Raw genomic sequence first — 14755 nt, 5'->3', positions numbered from 1 at the left:
CTACGTTTACAACGACCGAACGCTTAAACGTCGAAAGTTAAGCGCTACACGGGCCTGATATGTTAAGGTAACCGGTCGAGTTGAGCCGTTAACTGCGAGTTGAGCTTAACCGCCAGTCGATCGAGGTTTAGCTAACTCGAGTTACCTTACTCGAGATAAGGCCCGTGTAGATCAGCTTAACTCGAGTTATCTTAACCCCACCGTAGGCCGGCAGCAGCTAGTGCCGATGTACGTACACAGCGGCACGCCACGCACAGCGTACTTGCACAACGCACGCAACACTATGGCACACACTGTACGTGCACACGCCACGCACGCACGTGCCACGTGCACACGCATGGCACGCGCACGCAAGTCGCCTACGTGCCATGCCACACGCGCGCACGCCACAGACGCCAATCGACGTGTACTTGCACACGCGCGCAACTTGGCAGGCGCACGTGTATTTTGCAGCACGTCACGCAACACACTCATGCACGCACGGTGTACGTGCACACGCACGCATGCAGCGCAGCGTGTACGTGCACCCGCACGCACGCACGCCGACGCACGTCTAACGGGGCAGCGATGCATTGGGCACGCACTGCACGCACGTGTGACCTGCACAGCACACGCACGTACGTACGTCACGCACGCATACATGGCACACACGTGTACCTGCACAAGCAGGCCAGCACGCACGCCGAACGTGTACGTGCACCACGGCACGCATGACGCACGTGTAGGTACAGACTCACCACGAACGCATGCACGCACTGTACGTGCGGCAGCAAAGATGGAGTCGGAAGGTTGAGTTTTTGTGTTGTAATCATGTGAAATGCAGCGAGCGTCGAGCGAATTTCTGGCGCACGCTTTCTTACCTGCTATATATTTATGTGTCAGTGTGCAGCGCAGCAGCAATGGCGGCGGCGTGTGTTTACAGATGAGCATTTAGACGGCAATAATAGGTGAAAGAGAGTATAGAAACATTAAGAATTTGGTAGTAAATAGATTTCCTATTTATTTAGCATTATATTTTATTGAAACGCTTCAAGTGCCTGTGGAAAGTGTTATGACTTATGAGTTATGATGATGCCAGTGGCTCTTGCTCCGGTAACCGGACCGGATTTCAAGTCATGCTTTTTCAAATCATAATTCAAATTTGACTTCCCTGTGCCCTAACCTGAACCCTAACCTCTTTTCTTAGCAGCCCAACAAAAAAAAACATACAAAGTTCGTTAGATACAACACAATAATGATTTAATGTAACTCAAACACAGGATAGGGTTACAACGCAGGCCTATTCTTTTCTTTGGAGGAACCCCTGAGTGAATAGAAATACTAGCCAATGGGAAAGAACCACTGAGGGCGCAAAGGAACTCTGGCTGTGACCACCCTCAGTGCCATTCGGCTAAAAGGCTGGCTAACTACCTGGCTTTACCCAAGCTAGGTCACACCCCATGTCTAGCTATAGCCCTGCGTTATTATCCACGTAACCGTGGGCTACGCAGTAAACTATCCAGATCCAGTGAATCACTCGGTGCGGTTTGCTGGTGCATTTTCAGAGACTAGAACTTCCAAACTGGGTTTATTCTAAACACGAACCTTTCTCCGCTATCCTGGAACTTACTATGTATCACAATATTCTGTATTAAACTATTATAACCGGTTACAAAATTTCGAAGTGCTGAGCGGTGATATTTCGAGCGCCCATTTTGTTGACCTGTGACGTACAGATTCTCAATGCGCATAGCGTTTGGCTAACTTCAACTCCAAGATTGAATGTATCATGGGATGCCTGCTTTCAGTCATGACGTCATGACAAAGTTAGCCGAACGCTATGCGCATTGGGAATCTGTACGTCACAGGTCAACAAAATGCCGCTCGAAATATCACCGCTCGTCACTTCGAAATTTTGTAACCGGTTATAATAGTTTAATACAGAGTATTGTGATACATAGTAAGTTTCAGGATAGCGGAGAAAGGTTTGTGTTTAGAATAAACCCAGTTTAAAAGTTCTAGTCTCTAAAAACGCATCAGCAAACCGCCCTGAGTGATTCACTCAGGGGTTCCTCCAAAGAAAAGAATAAGCTCGCGTTGTAACCCTATCTTGTGTTTGGGTTACATTATTGTATCTAAAGGTTTGTGTGCCGTAATTTTTGTGATGAGAAATGCTCTGCATGACTTTGCAGTGCATTCTGGGATTGCCGGAGCACGGATTCGTGGTCCGGTTACCGGAGCACAAGCCACTTCGTGTTATGATACTGGCAGCGGGAACAGGCTAAAGCGATACCGCCCATACACACTTCCCACTGTCTTATACAGTGACAGTAGTGTTATAACTCTTAATACACTGGTACTGTGACAAAGGTAGTCGCAATGACTGTAGAGAAATCTAACTTGCGTACCGAGTTGGCGGCTGTCCATATTGTTAATTAGTGACAGTGTAAGTTACGTTTGTTGACATTGACTGATTTTAGCATTTTAAATTGTATGTAGATGTACTTGTACTACTAGCCAATGCACCGCAAGTTCATGGGAATTGTCAAGCATACTCATGAAAACAAGAATTTAGTTTCACCTCTAGACCAATTGCCACACACATCATAATTATAATATGGCCAGTCAGCACATCCACCAAGTTGTGTTTTGGCCGTGGAGATTAAACATTGCTTAGCAGCTCTACTTGAATTCGTCGTAATGTTGGTAAAAAGCTTATGGGTGTAATTTCCAACGATAGTATGAAAGTGGTATCACCTCCATTAATATTTAATACTATCATTAGATTTGATTATATTAGTCTAGATTGGTGAAGAGTTAAACACCATTGTGTGGTACATGTACCATGTGTGTATGTATTATTACAGCCAGTGTGGTACAGCTGTACAACACGCATAATCACATTTGTTTCAGGTTTTGCATTGTACTGTTTGTTCTTTGGAAGACAAAAGCATTAGAAGGCCAGCAAGATACGCACATTAGTTCATCGAATAAATAACTTCACCATCATTGAAACTTAACAGATCGATGCCTGCTTCTGATTTTTCCCAAGTGTGAAGTTGATTAGAGACATTATTAGTAATTCGAAATGAGCTTGCACACTAGCAGGACCTATACAGATTCTATATCAACCAGTAAATCAATTAATGAGAAAAGTGGTAGATTTAATTATGAACAGGACTACTGCAGCTCGAATTGGCCGAGGCTACCGATCGTATTAAGCAGAGGAAGAGGCGAGGCTACTTTTCCTCTGCCAGCAGATATGCATGTTTCGGAAAATCGGAAATTTATTACTATACTCCCCCATGTGAAATATGTAAATAATAATAAATTGTAGTGCTTTTAATATTGGCAATTGTTGTTAAGTGAATGGGCGTAGAGGGGTTTGACGTGTGTGTTTTACTTTATATTTCTTGTTTCATTGCAGTGAAGGTCAGCGTTAAGTCACGCAGGGTGACGATAAAAGGACCCCGAGGAACCCTGTCGAGAAGCTTCAAACATATTCCAGTGGACATGAAGATGGTCAGCGGCAGTCAGTTGATCGTGGAGAAGTGGTTCGGCATCCGTAAGGAGTTGGCTGTTGTCAGAACTGTCTGCAGTCACATTGAGAACATGATTAAGGGTGTGACTAAGGTAATTGATGAATATATGAATTACGGTCACATTGAGAACATGCTTAAGGGTGTGACTAAAGTAATGGATGAATATATGAATTATATAATAATGTGTGTGAATGTAAATGCAAGTCAGAGTTAGTGGTGGGATGGTGAAATAGGTTATGCACAGGTCAAGGGCCATTAAGTCATTTATACAGTAAAACCAGTGATGGAAATGGTAGCCCGTTTCCAAGTCTGGTACTGGTCACTTTTAAGCACGACTGACTATTTCTATGAATTGTACTAATATAGGTTATATAGTCGAAAACTAAATTTTTGAAATCGGGAGTGGTTTGATGTTCAGACATTTCCAAGACTGGAAACAAGTTCAACAGTTAATATGTCATGTGGAGTCTTGGGTTGCCAATCAGCTAGTCGAATAGCATTTTAAGTTTTATAACAAACATACCAGAACTGCCTGATATCAAAACATACCTACTTTGCTGGTAATACGTTACAGAGCAGCTGTGTAGCCTTCCCTAATGATAATTGCATACATAACTAGACAGAGTGCACTCACGGAGAGTGCATACCTCCGCTAACGCCATACGACTCACGGACACACGAATAACCCACAATATACGCCAGCGTACTGACATGTACACGCTGGCTTGCTGCTCGCTCGCTCGTTGCTGCTGCTCGCTCACATGTGCTCGCTGGCTTGCTGACTCGCTGGCCCGCGGGGTGATATCGATCGACCGCCAACGCCATACGCCGCGGCTTGCTGGCTGGCTGGCTGGCTGGCTAATATCGATCGCGCGAACACACGAACACACGAGAGCGAAACCATAACCTCCTCCAACTCCGTTGGGCGGAGGTAATAAGTTTTACTTTCCTTCTCCCATTTGTAACTTCTTATCTAAGGGCTGAAATTTATAGGTTTATAGTATCAAAGCCATATTTGGCCTTTGAACTTCTATATTCTTAATGCTATTCTGAACAGTTATTTTACCAAAGTTATAACTTCACTTCGATGGACCAGTTGGTTTTATTAACTTGCAAAATAGTTTAATTGTTATGCAAGTTAAAATAGTATAATGCAAGCTGTATTTTATCATTGTAGGGATTCCTGTACAAGATGCGTTCAGTATATGCCCATTTCCCCATCAACATTTCAATCAGCGAACAAAATAGCTTGGTTGAAATCAGGAACTTCCTTGGTGAGAAGTACATTCGGCGAGTGACCATGCCTGAAGGAGTTAAATGCAGCAACTCTACCAACCAGAAAGATGAGATTATTCTGGAGGGCAATAGCATCGAGCTGGTTTCACAAGCCGGTAAGATTTAGATATACCCTTGTGTCCCATAAATCTTAGTGTGGTCGTGTGAATTTTAACCTCGTATCTTATGCCCACGGTCAATTATTATTTTCTATATCGAAACTGTATTAGCAGCATATGCGCAATATTGTTTTCTCAAAAATGTTACTAATGAATTACACTTGATACTCGTTTTTCATTTACGTTGATAGCTGTTAAGTTCTGGTTAGATATGTGATAGATGTATGTTCCCTATTAAAATCCAGAAGTCTAAACGATTGCATTTTACTTACAAATTTTTATCAAAAAATGCATTAATCGACAATCTAATATGATTTCGATTATTATTCGCAAATCTGTGATTGGTTGTGTTACTAATACATTTAAGACTGAGATTTTAGAATGAACTCATTCATTGTTAAACATTTTCATAACCTCAAAGTTAAATTTGGCAATTGTGTAACCAGTTATTGCAATTTGGTTTATCTGGTTAGCCAACAATTTTACCTTGCACTTTTTTAATGAAGCCATTTCTGGTTACATTTCAGCTGCCCGTATTCAGCAATCTACAACTGTGAAGAACAAGGACATCAGAAAGTTCCTGGATGGAGTGTACGTCTCTGAGAAGACTACTGTTGAGGGAGGAGATGCATAAGCTGTATTTATACGAAGTAAAAAAAAACTACCTGTTATAGGAATGCACATTTTATGCACTTGGCTTTATTTTATCGTTTTTCTGATCTGACATAAACTGTGTAAAAACAGTCACTTGAAATTGTGGCAGTATTCACTACGAGATATTCCCGTAGCCTGACTTCGCATATAAATTCCACATCTACTATTTGAACATGAATTCATAATATAATGAACTATAATGAACTATATACATGCAGGTATGAAAACTAATACTTGTATCAATCTTGGCTAGATAATCCTTTAGTGATCTACAATCTTAATGATTGGTGACTATCACTACATAGATATAACTGTTTCAAAGGTGTTGGGATGCTTAGCTCTCTCAAACCACATGTACAGTGTTAGCTCTCCGACTTTCCACCGAATGGGCTTATGCGGGAAATCCATGATTTCCTAGATAAAAAGAATTGCACAATTCCACTTAATCACGATGCCATCTACACGGAATTTTTAATTTATCATCTGACATCATATTCACATATCACATGACCTTTTTAATTGATTCACCAATCCCATTGCACATCTTGCATATTCTGTGGTCATGCTATATTGTACGGTACTGGATAATATGAAAACATGACAGATAATTAAAAGTTGCCATCTAATTGCATAATGCTGTTTATCAAAAATCTGGCTGCTTACAAACATTCCTTTATGAACAGAACAGAAGGCTCATTAGTAAAACTTACGTTTCTTGGTCTGAAGACTTATCTTTGTGACTAGCATCTGAAAACCACCACGAAAATGGTTCTTTTAAGTGTGAAGTTGAATGAGTATTTCTTAAGTCAATAGCAGTTGGGTGAGTTGTTCTCTAAATCCATGTAAAGGTGTCTAGTTTTATAACATCCATGACCGGTGGTTGAGAGTTGAGTGCAATTTATAGGAATTTATGTTACCTGCTAATTGTTCGAGCAACTCTGCCTTATATTTTTCTTTCAACGGTACTGGCTTTTTGTCGTCTAGTTGTAGTCGGATCTTTATGATCGCATCTTTCAAGGAATAACCTATCCATTCTGCCTCCTCTTCCTGCAGGAAATTAAAATACTTCATTATAATCAATAATCAAAAACCACTAATCGAGTTCTTTTTAACCCAAGACTAGGGGAATTCTTGAGATCTAACACCAATGTTATATTGTTATAATTAAGTTTAGTTTTTCAGTGGGTCACTTGAGTCTTGTTTGCTAGGTAAATAGCTATTAAAGTTCCACGAGTGTGAATGGGGATCATATGGGTGGTAGGTCATTGATATATTCATGCAACAAACTTTCATACTACGAAGGGAAGAGTTTAATCTGCCACGTAATCATAATTGTATATATAGCAAAGCAGTGACTCGTAGCGTAATGAACAAATATCATAGGGATTTATGTAGAAATTAATACATACAGAATCAAGTATCACTTACCAGTATCATATATTTCCCATATTTTTTTAGTATTTTTGCTTGTCTAGCAGGATCATCTGGATAATAAGTCTTCTGAGCAAGCGCTAGAAGCATTTCCCTCTTTAAAGTCATTCCAAGATCAGACTTCAAGTCCACTTGATGGGTCTACAATGAAACATGCTATATTATACAAATACACATACCAACAAAATATTAAAATCATCTGTCCTAATTATGAAGAATTAGTTTGCAAAACTATACAACATATATGACCCTTCACTCGTGCCCTTTAATTTACCTTTAATATATAGTGATCAAATCCATATGCCTCATCAATCAGGTCCAGTGTGCGGCTGGTGACAGTGATGACCATGTATCGATCCAATATCTCACTGTACAGTATCTTCTTCTTCAGTGATGGTATCCAGTAATGTGGAACCCTGCGATATTTTGATTTGTGAAGAACTTATGATGCATTCTTTTATAACAGAACAAAACAAACTGTAGAAAGTTACATACCTTCTCCTTAGAGGATGACGTTTCTGAAATCCTTTGACCACACCTTCACCTCCCCACAATCCTTCATCACATTCTTTTGGGTACTTTACAGGTATTGGGACGTCTTCAATTCGTACCCTAGAAGAAACGTTGGATAAAATAACAGAATAAAAACTACATAAAATAACTACATCCATGTCTAGAAACTACAGCATCCCAAACAGTTTCGCCTTGCAGTTCCTAAAAGATCTAAAAATAGGTATCTAACAGTAGAGATACCTAAGTTTTCAACATAAAACCTGCATTATTTATAAATGTTTCAGTTTTACAAAATTATACTTTTGTCCATTTTTCGGATGTATCATATATTTGTCTTTGTTTGGAATCCAATGCACTGGGATTGGTTGTCTTGTCCTTGATTCCCAGTATCGTGCCTTGTAGTGTTCAGGTAGCATGTCAAACCACATACCACTACGCCAAGCCGGCGCAAGCTTACGTGCTGAGGATGACATTTCTACTCACACAACCTGAAAGTTTTATAAGCATGTAACACAGAATATATTAACATCACCAGTTACCAGTATACTAGTTCAGGGGATATCTAAGTTACAAACACGATGGATGATAATATTATTGTCGTACGTTAAATGTTTGGAACTCGAAACACAATAGAGATATATAGTTTGCTTCATATGTGTGGGTCCTAGTTCATCTGTCGTACTTATCATTCATATTATCATAACGACCTAACGGCAGCATAGAACCATGCATTAAGGTGTATTGTAGAACTACATTGCATCAGGAGTAGATAATAGGGAGGAGTGTGACATCAATAAGCAAGGGAAATTCGTCATTTACTAGCCTTAAAATACCTACGATTTACTACGCGTAACGCAACCAACTTGAGCTCAAATCGTACACAGTACATCCTCTTCCCATCGTGTGAAATCGTTTTCTAGTATACACCCTCAATCCGGAGATACAGACTAAAACGTACGACACGATTTTCAATTCTGTTGCCAGCAAAATCCATGCGGCGAGGAAGCTATTTGAAACAAAAGGCAGCTACTAACCACACTGTCCACGGCTTGCGCTCACGGTTAGTTTGCTCTAATTATTCTCCAAAGTGAAAGTGTTTTATGAGCTACTACTAATAAATCAGTTGAGTATATTTGTATGCATGTTATGTGCACAAGAAGCATTGTTTTGTTTTTGAGTATTTACGTACTTAATTGTCTAACTCTTATAATTACTAAATCGTCATAATTTGGAAACTTTTGGTGAACTCTGAATGTACCTGGAGAAACCAAATTGGAAAAAAGGGCCATACTGTAATCCAAATGTGTCTGTTTACTGCAGCTCAGAATACACCAGATTGCATCTCAGAGCATCTAGGGTACCCCCAAACCCCCCGCCCGCACTCCCCCACGGCCTGTTGCAAAAGCATTTCGGCCTGTTACTATAAAAGATAATGAAAACCCTGAGCGAATGTAAGATGAGCTTTTGTGTATGTCAAGTTCCACGACTTTGAATTTAAACCGAACAACGTTTTATCGTAGTGCAGCGAGTGGTAGCACGGCAGTGACTGCAAGATGAACACAATCTCTCTGCGCTGATTTAAGTGTAACACAAGCAATCTACTTAATATGCTAACAACTGCCTTACTATGTAGGCTTCATGCCCCAAGGACAATGGGGCCAGCAACAGTTTGGAGGCCAGTGGGGTCAGGGATTCCCTCAACAGCAACCCTTCATGCCGAATCAAGGTATGCGGTTGAGCGAGTTGTGTCAGCACACTGTTCACTGGTAGTTGCTTGCTGCTGTTGTTGTGTCTAATTGGCCAGGGTTTATCAATCTGTACCCACGATCATGTACACTTGGTAGTTAGCGATGGGAATTGAAACTGCTGCACTCAATTTCGATTGTGAATACTAGGCACTGCCTAATACTAATACATCTGGTGCATGTACTGTTCCAAGCTATCTATAATGTAAGAAAGTAACCAGAGAAATGTTTAAAACAGTTCTAGGCCTATTTCATCAATATCTATCTTGTTTTTGTAGAGTGGAACTTGTGGTTCGTAGACAGTAGAACGTAACAGTTGTATAAACGGTGACAATTATAGTTTTATTATAAACACGGTTAGCAACAGTGTACACATACCAGTCAGATGTAGCCAACGTCTCCCGTTGTCCCCAAAACCCCTGTCTTTTATCCGTCCGCATCGTCGTCTGACCTGTTTGCTTGTTTGTGTCGCAGGTCGTGGGTACAACGACCGGTCGCGACTACCATCCGATGGTACCCCCTTAATGATGGCTGTTTGATAAACTCAGCCGCATTCTTGTTGAAGTTAATGTGTTTGTACCATTTTGAAATGCCTTCTGTCCACGTTAATTTATGTCTACTCTTAAGTATGCAGCTAATGTCTTCTGGGCCCATCGCCGGCCGTCCCTGAACAATTGCATAGTTAATGTTCATCTAGGGTACCCCCAAACCCCCCGCCCGCACTCCCCCACGGCCTGTTGCAAAAGCATTTCGGCCTGTTACTATAAAAGATAATGAACACCCTGTCATAGGGTCTATGTCCCCCAGGGTACTATCGGAGGGTAACCTGGGTATGGTTCGATATATCGGAAAGTACCTCGGGGTACTATACGATATGTCGCTGCGTACCCTGCATTGTCCCACCGTACCCTGACTTTCAGCCTACTGATGTCGTAATACATACACTCTGTCAAGTTACCACATCACATAGAAGAAACCTCAAAACATCGCAATCCAATAAAAATGTATGCTATGTTTGACTATATTTTTCTTTTTCCTTTTTTTTAAACGAAGAGCTAGCTTTTATATTTTAGTTTTACAACATCGGAAATACGTCCATATAAAGTCAGGGTATGGTGGGACAATGCAGGGTACGCAGCGACATATCGTATAGTACCCCCCGAGGTACTTTCCGATATATCGAACCGTACCCAGGGTACCCTCCGATATAGCTCTAGTACTATAGCCCGAGTACAGTTGCCGCTACCTCCGATAGTACCCTGGGGGACATAGACCCTATCAGCGATAGTTACGATTGATTAAATTAATTAGATAATCAAGTTCAACATTATGGATTACAGCCGACAAAAGTTTCAATTTAAGGATTTAACCATTGAAATTGTGATTACAGTGAGTATATATACATATCAATAATATCAAGAGCACATTAACCTCAGAGCGTACAACGCTGAAATAGGAAAACCATGGTGTCGTTTCAGCAAAATGAATAAAGTTTACCTACCTTATTTTGATACTTTTCTACCGGAATATTATGCAGAAGTCATAGCTAGCCAATATAAAATCAACCGCTTGTCTCTACGATGTTCCTATGCCGAGATATAAAGCGATAAAAATCGAGTACTTCTAGGTAATCCTAGCGCCATATCACCCAGTAACACGCCTCTCCCGCGTTTAGTGACTGCTAATGTTGCTTCGACAAAGCTCGTATGTTTTCGTCGTTCATTGATAAATGACTCGTCACTGTGATCCTGCTTCTCTTGTCTTAAACGCGTTGTAATATAATTTACTTGCTCCTGCGATAGTGTAGCTGATTTAACATTCCTTTTCCTTCTACTATCTCTTCTCACATTTCCAGTTGCAGCCATGACTCAAACTACAACGTTTACTACTGTAGTGGCCCTAGGGGTAGCCAACTACGGTACGACAGGCGTTATATAGTTAACGCGTGTCCTAGTTGTTTGGATTCAGTGTTCGCTCCTGCCGTTATATTAGGCAGGACGGTGATGCCACGTAGCAAATAACAGGTAGTACCAGTGGAACAGAACGCAGTTAGATTCGATTTACTGTACGGTTATAGTTTTATTGCTTCCTACTAGTTTACAAATAATTCCCCTGCATTCGTATATTCAGCGGATCCTATAACCACTAGACTAATATTGATGAATTAACGCGTCGCCGGTTTCGTCTTCCCCTCTCACGTTCGTCCTCGCTTCGCGTAGACCTAGGCAGCCTCCACGGGTGTCTCCCTCGTAGTCGCTCCTGGCTCTACCTAACTGAAATCCCGTTCTTCTCCACCTGTAGTGAAAGATCCCGGCTGAGCCCTCATTTTCCCTGTAGTCTTCTTTCCTTCCTGAAAACCCGTGCTTCTCGTCCCTCCGTTATCTCTCTCCTCGAGACCTAAAATGCTTTCTCCCTCTTTCTCTTCTTCTTCTTCTTCTTCCTACCTAGACCTGAAAAATAACGCTCTCTTCTTCTCCTTCTTTCTCTTCTTCTTGCTACCTAAACCTAACCTGAAAAATAACGCTCCCGCTGCTCGGTTCCGTGCGCCTTATATACCTAGCTGGCACGTAGATTTCGTTTGCTGGTGCAATCGCTTTCACCTGTTGACGCAACCCATGGCTGGCACGATGATTGCATCATCTTATGCAACTCGTTTCTAAGTAAATATTCCTCTCTTCGACAACTTAGACTATTCATTCTATTCAAATCTCCTCATATATTATGTTGATTAATGGTACCTAACCGCATTGATTATTATACTATATATATTGCGTTCTTGTTTACATTCCTTGTTTTCCCTAGACCCCATCCGTATGTATGATCCAAGATGGCTGCGCCCAGGGGTGTTGATATATTTATGTGCCTCTATATTTTATCCTGTCCTTAGTCTAGTATACCTGGTTATTCTATCTATACTGCGAGTTCAATCTATCCATCCTGATCTAGTCTACTGCTCTTGTGAGTTACACACCCCCGAAATCTCCACACTACAGCTAGCGTAAGGGGCGAGTCATCACCACGGTGACCCGACTCTTACGCTAGCTGTAGTAAACTCTGTAGTAATGACGTAACGAGTCAGCGCTCCAAGCGGCGACCGGAAGCAACATTAGCAGTCACTAAACGCAGAAGAGGCGTGTTACTGGGTGATATGGCGCTAGGATTACCTAGAAGTACTCAATTTTTATCGCTTTATATCTCGGCATAGGAACATCGTAGAGACAAGCGGTTGATCTTATATTGGCTAGCTATGACTCCTGCATAATATTCCGGTAGAGAAGTATCAAAATAAGGTAGGTAAACTTTGAACGACACCATGGTTTTCCTATTTCAGCGTTGTACGCTCTGGGGTTAATAGGCTCTTGATAATATCAATGACAAAAAATGTCAATATGAATCGGTTAATTATGAAATTGTGACTTATAACGACGTGGATATTCGTCCGAGCATCGGCCACCTGTTCGTATGCGCTATTCGTCCGAGCAGTTGTTGCGCATGCGCTGTTCATGTAGCATGCCGCAGGCTCACGGCCTCTAGTGCCAAAAATAGGAAGTGTGAAGGGGGGTCATTTTTAAATCTAGACGCTCTAAAATGCTATTTACCCTTTAGATTTATGATTTTTTGCTGTTTAGGCTGGGGGCCCGTAGCGTTTTGCTACGGCAGCCCTACAGCTGTGACACCCCTGCATACATGCGTTGCGTATGTGGTTATACACCATAGATAGTGTTTGGTACTATCACTAGCCTAGGCCATATATACGAAACCGAGCGCATAATAAGAGAACCTAGTCGGTTTATAGTTAGTGTTAGGGTTAGGGCTGTGGTTAGGATTAGGGTTAGGGAGTAGGCTCCTCCCTAGACTAGCATTATATTACATTTATGTAATACAACATGAACAGCGCATGCGCAACAACTGCTCGGACACATAGCGCATACGAACAGGTGACTGAGGTGCCCGATGCTCGGACGAATATCGGTTCAAGGATAGAGAGGAGGAGGAGGATGTTCTCTATCCTTGAGCCCGAATATCCACGTCCGACTTATAAACCTACAATCTACATTGTTATACTCAAACTCATGTATTTTGCACATCTAATTACTTACACGTTAAGCTGGAAGCTCTATACCAGGTAAAATAAAAATAATGTAAGAGGAAGTAGCGTATTTAAACACACTATGTAACAGTAGCATTGGCATGTACAATTCTAAGTAGACATGAAGGCTGACATATTGGAAACCTACCGTTAAACTACAGAGAAACCGTTTGCATAAATGCAAAACTACTTAAAATTTGATTAGTTAATTAGTAGTAAACTAGATATAATTATTTCAGAGTCAAAAAATAATTCCTTAAACATGGGAATATTTATTATTGATAGTTTGGATAAGTTTGTGATGTAAACTCATACAAAAGCTGCTACGGTAGGAAACAACACGTGTATTTCGTCAAAATCTTCAGCCGCTTGCAAAGCAACGAAGGATTGAAAGTTTCCCTACGATGGCGGTATCAGTGAGTTATATCATTAAATAATGTAGAGTGGAGTATGACCAACATGAAATAACATGCATAGTTAAAAAGGATCTGATTTCTAACCGAGTAACGGTGTACTGTGTAACATTACTCGCACTCGCAGCTAGGCCTAGGGCCTGCATACCTCCCAAATCCCATTGGTTGATACAAATCACGTGCCTGAAACTCATGTTTTAATAAAACTTTTATGGTGCATTGTGACCCTAACCCTAACCCTAATCCTAACCCTAATCCTAACCCTAACCCTAACCCTAATCCTAACCCTAACCCTAATACTAACCCTAACCCTAACACTAATTACAATTTAATTTAAAAAATTAACTAGATTTGTATCAACCAATGGGACGTTGGGAGGTATGCAGGCCCTAGCCGCGAGTTGTAACAGTAACACACACTCAACTGTCACAAAACAATCATCAACAACTCAATAAACAATCATCAACAACTCAATAATCAATCATCATTAACACGTTCAACGCTGCCGGTGTAAACAATGCCATGGGTTCAAGGATAGAGAGCATGGCGAGATTGAGACCTATGTCATTTTCGTCATGACGAAGTCAGATGCAGCTTGTAGAATCACATGAATGTCCGTCCGTCCGTGTGTCAACAGTTACGCCACAAATCTTAATCTCAATAACGTACGATCTTGATATTCGGGACATCGGGGGGGGGGGGGATCACGAAAAGGACTCGGGATGTATAATTTGGGGTTCAATGGAATTCGATTCGATTGCCAGTGTAGCGTTTTCGTGCTTTCCGGCGACACTCGATGGCGCCACCGGTCGACACACAATGGCTAGCACACAACCTTATGTATATTACTCACCAGTTGTGTCCGGAGACGTTGTATTGGCCGTGACCGTCTCTTCCCGGACCTCGCTAGCCACCCGAGCGCTTTAGAAGCTACTGCGCTCCCGCAATAACCTGTTCTGTCGTGCTCAGGTCCTGATGCGTCGTAGTTAGTCAA

General features: G+C 41.4%; 3 protein-coding genes across 6 annotated transcripts in view; 2 read left to right on the top strand and 1 right to left on the bottom strand.

Moving 5' to 3' along the window:
• LOC106812708 (60S ribosomal protein L9-like) overlaps nt 1-5603 on the top strand; it is a 15802-nt gene extending 10199 nt beyond the window's left edge. For all 3 annotated transcript variants that reach the window (XM_014816659.1, XM_014816653.1, XM_014816668.1), the window contains exons 3-5: nt 3407-3612; nt 4699-4912; nt 5443-5603. In XM_014816659.1, the coding sequence (XP_014672145.1) occupies nt 3407-3612; nt 4699-4912; nt 5443-5549 (527 nt within the window). In that variant the 3' untranslated portion in view covers nt 5550-5603. The remainder of the gene's footprint in view (nt 1-3406; nt 3613-4698; nt 4913-5442) is intronic.
• Nucleotides 5595-13491, bottom strand: LOC106812699 (39S ribosomal protein L28, mitochondrial-like). The gene is made up of 8 exons (XM_014816644.1): nt 13359-13491; nt 7814-8001; nt 7496-7612; nt 7275-7416; nt 6998-7141; nt 6487-6616; nt 6280-6316; nt 5595-5983 (listed from the first exon to the last, which is right to left on the bottom strand). The coding sequence occupies exons 2-8, from the start codon at nt 7984-7986 to the stop codon at nt 5932-5934; spliced, it is 795 nt and encodes a 264-aa protein (XP_014672130.1). The 5' UTR covers nt 7987-8001; nt 13359-13491; the 3' UTR covers nt 5595-5931.
• A 194-nt stretch (nt 13492-13685) lies between these two features.
• The window catches only part of LOC106812845 (leucine--tRNA ligase, cytoplasmic-like), a 28485-nt gene continuing 27415 nt past the window's right edge, over nt 13686-14755 (top strand). Inside the window, exon 1 of one of the 2 annotated variants that reach the window (XM_014816831.1) lies at nt 13686-13764. In XM_014816831.1, the coding sequence (XP_014672317.1) occupies nt 13753-13764 (12 nt within the window). In that variant the 5' untranslated portion in view covers nt 13686-13752. The remainder of the gene's footprint in view (nt 13765-14755) is intronic. The other variant, XM_014816839.1, reaches the window with a different exon arrangement.

Source organism: Priapulus caudatus, unplaced genomic scaffold, assembly GCF_000485595.1.
Source record: "Priapulus caudatus unplaced genomic scaffold, Priapulus_caudatus-5.0.1 Scaffold21, whole genome shotgun sequence".
Lineage (NCBI taxonomy): Eukaryota > Metazoa > Priapulida > Priapulimorpha > Priapulimorphida > Priapulidae > Priapulus > Priapulus caudatus.
This window is presented reverse-complemented; position numbering and strand designations above follow the sequence as displayed.

Coding starts and splice junctions, on each gene's coding strand:
- LOC106812699 (XM_014816644.1), bottom strand. CDS start 7,986: ATGTCATCCTCAGCACGTAAGCTTGCGCCGGCTTGGCGTAGTGGTATG. Junction 7,417..7,495: donor CGTCATCCTCTAAGGAGAAG/GTATGTAACTTT, acceptor AAAATATCGCAG/GGTTCCACATTACTGGATAC. Junction 6,617..6,997: donor ATGGGAAATATATGATACTG/GTAAGTGATACT, acceptor AATTTCCTGCAG/GAAGAGGAGGCAGAATGGAT.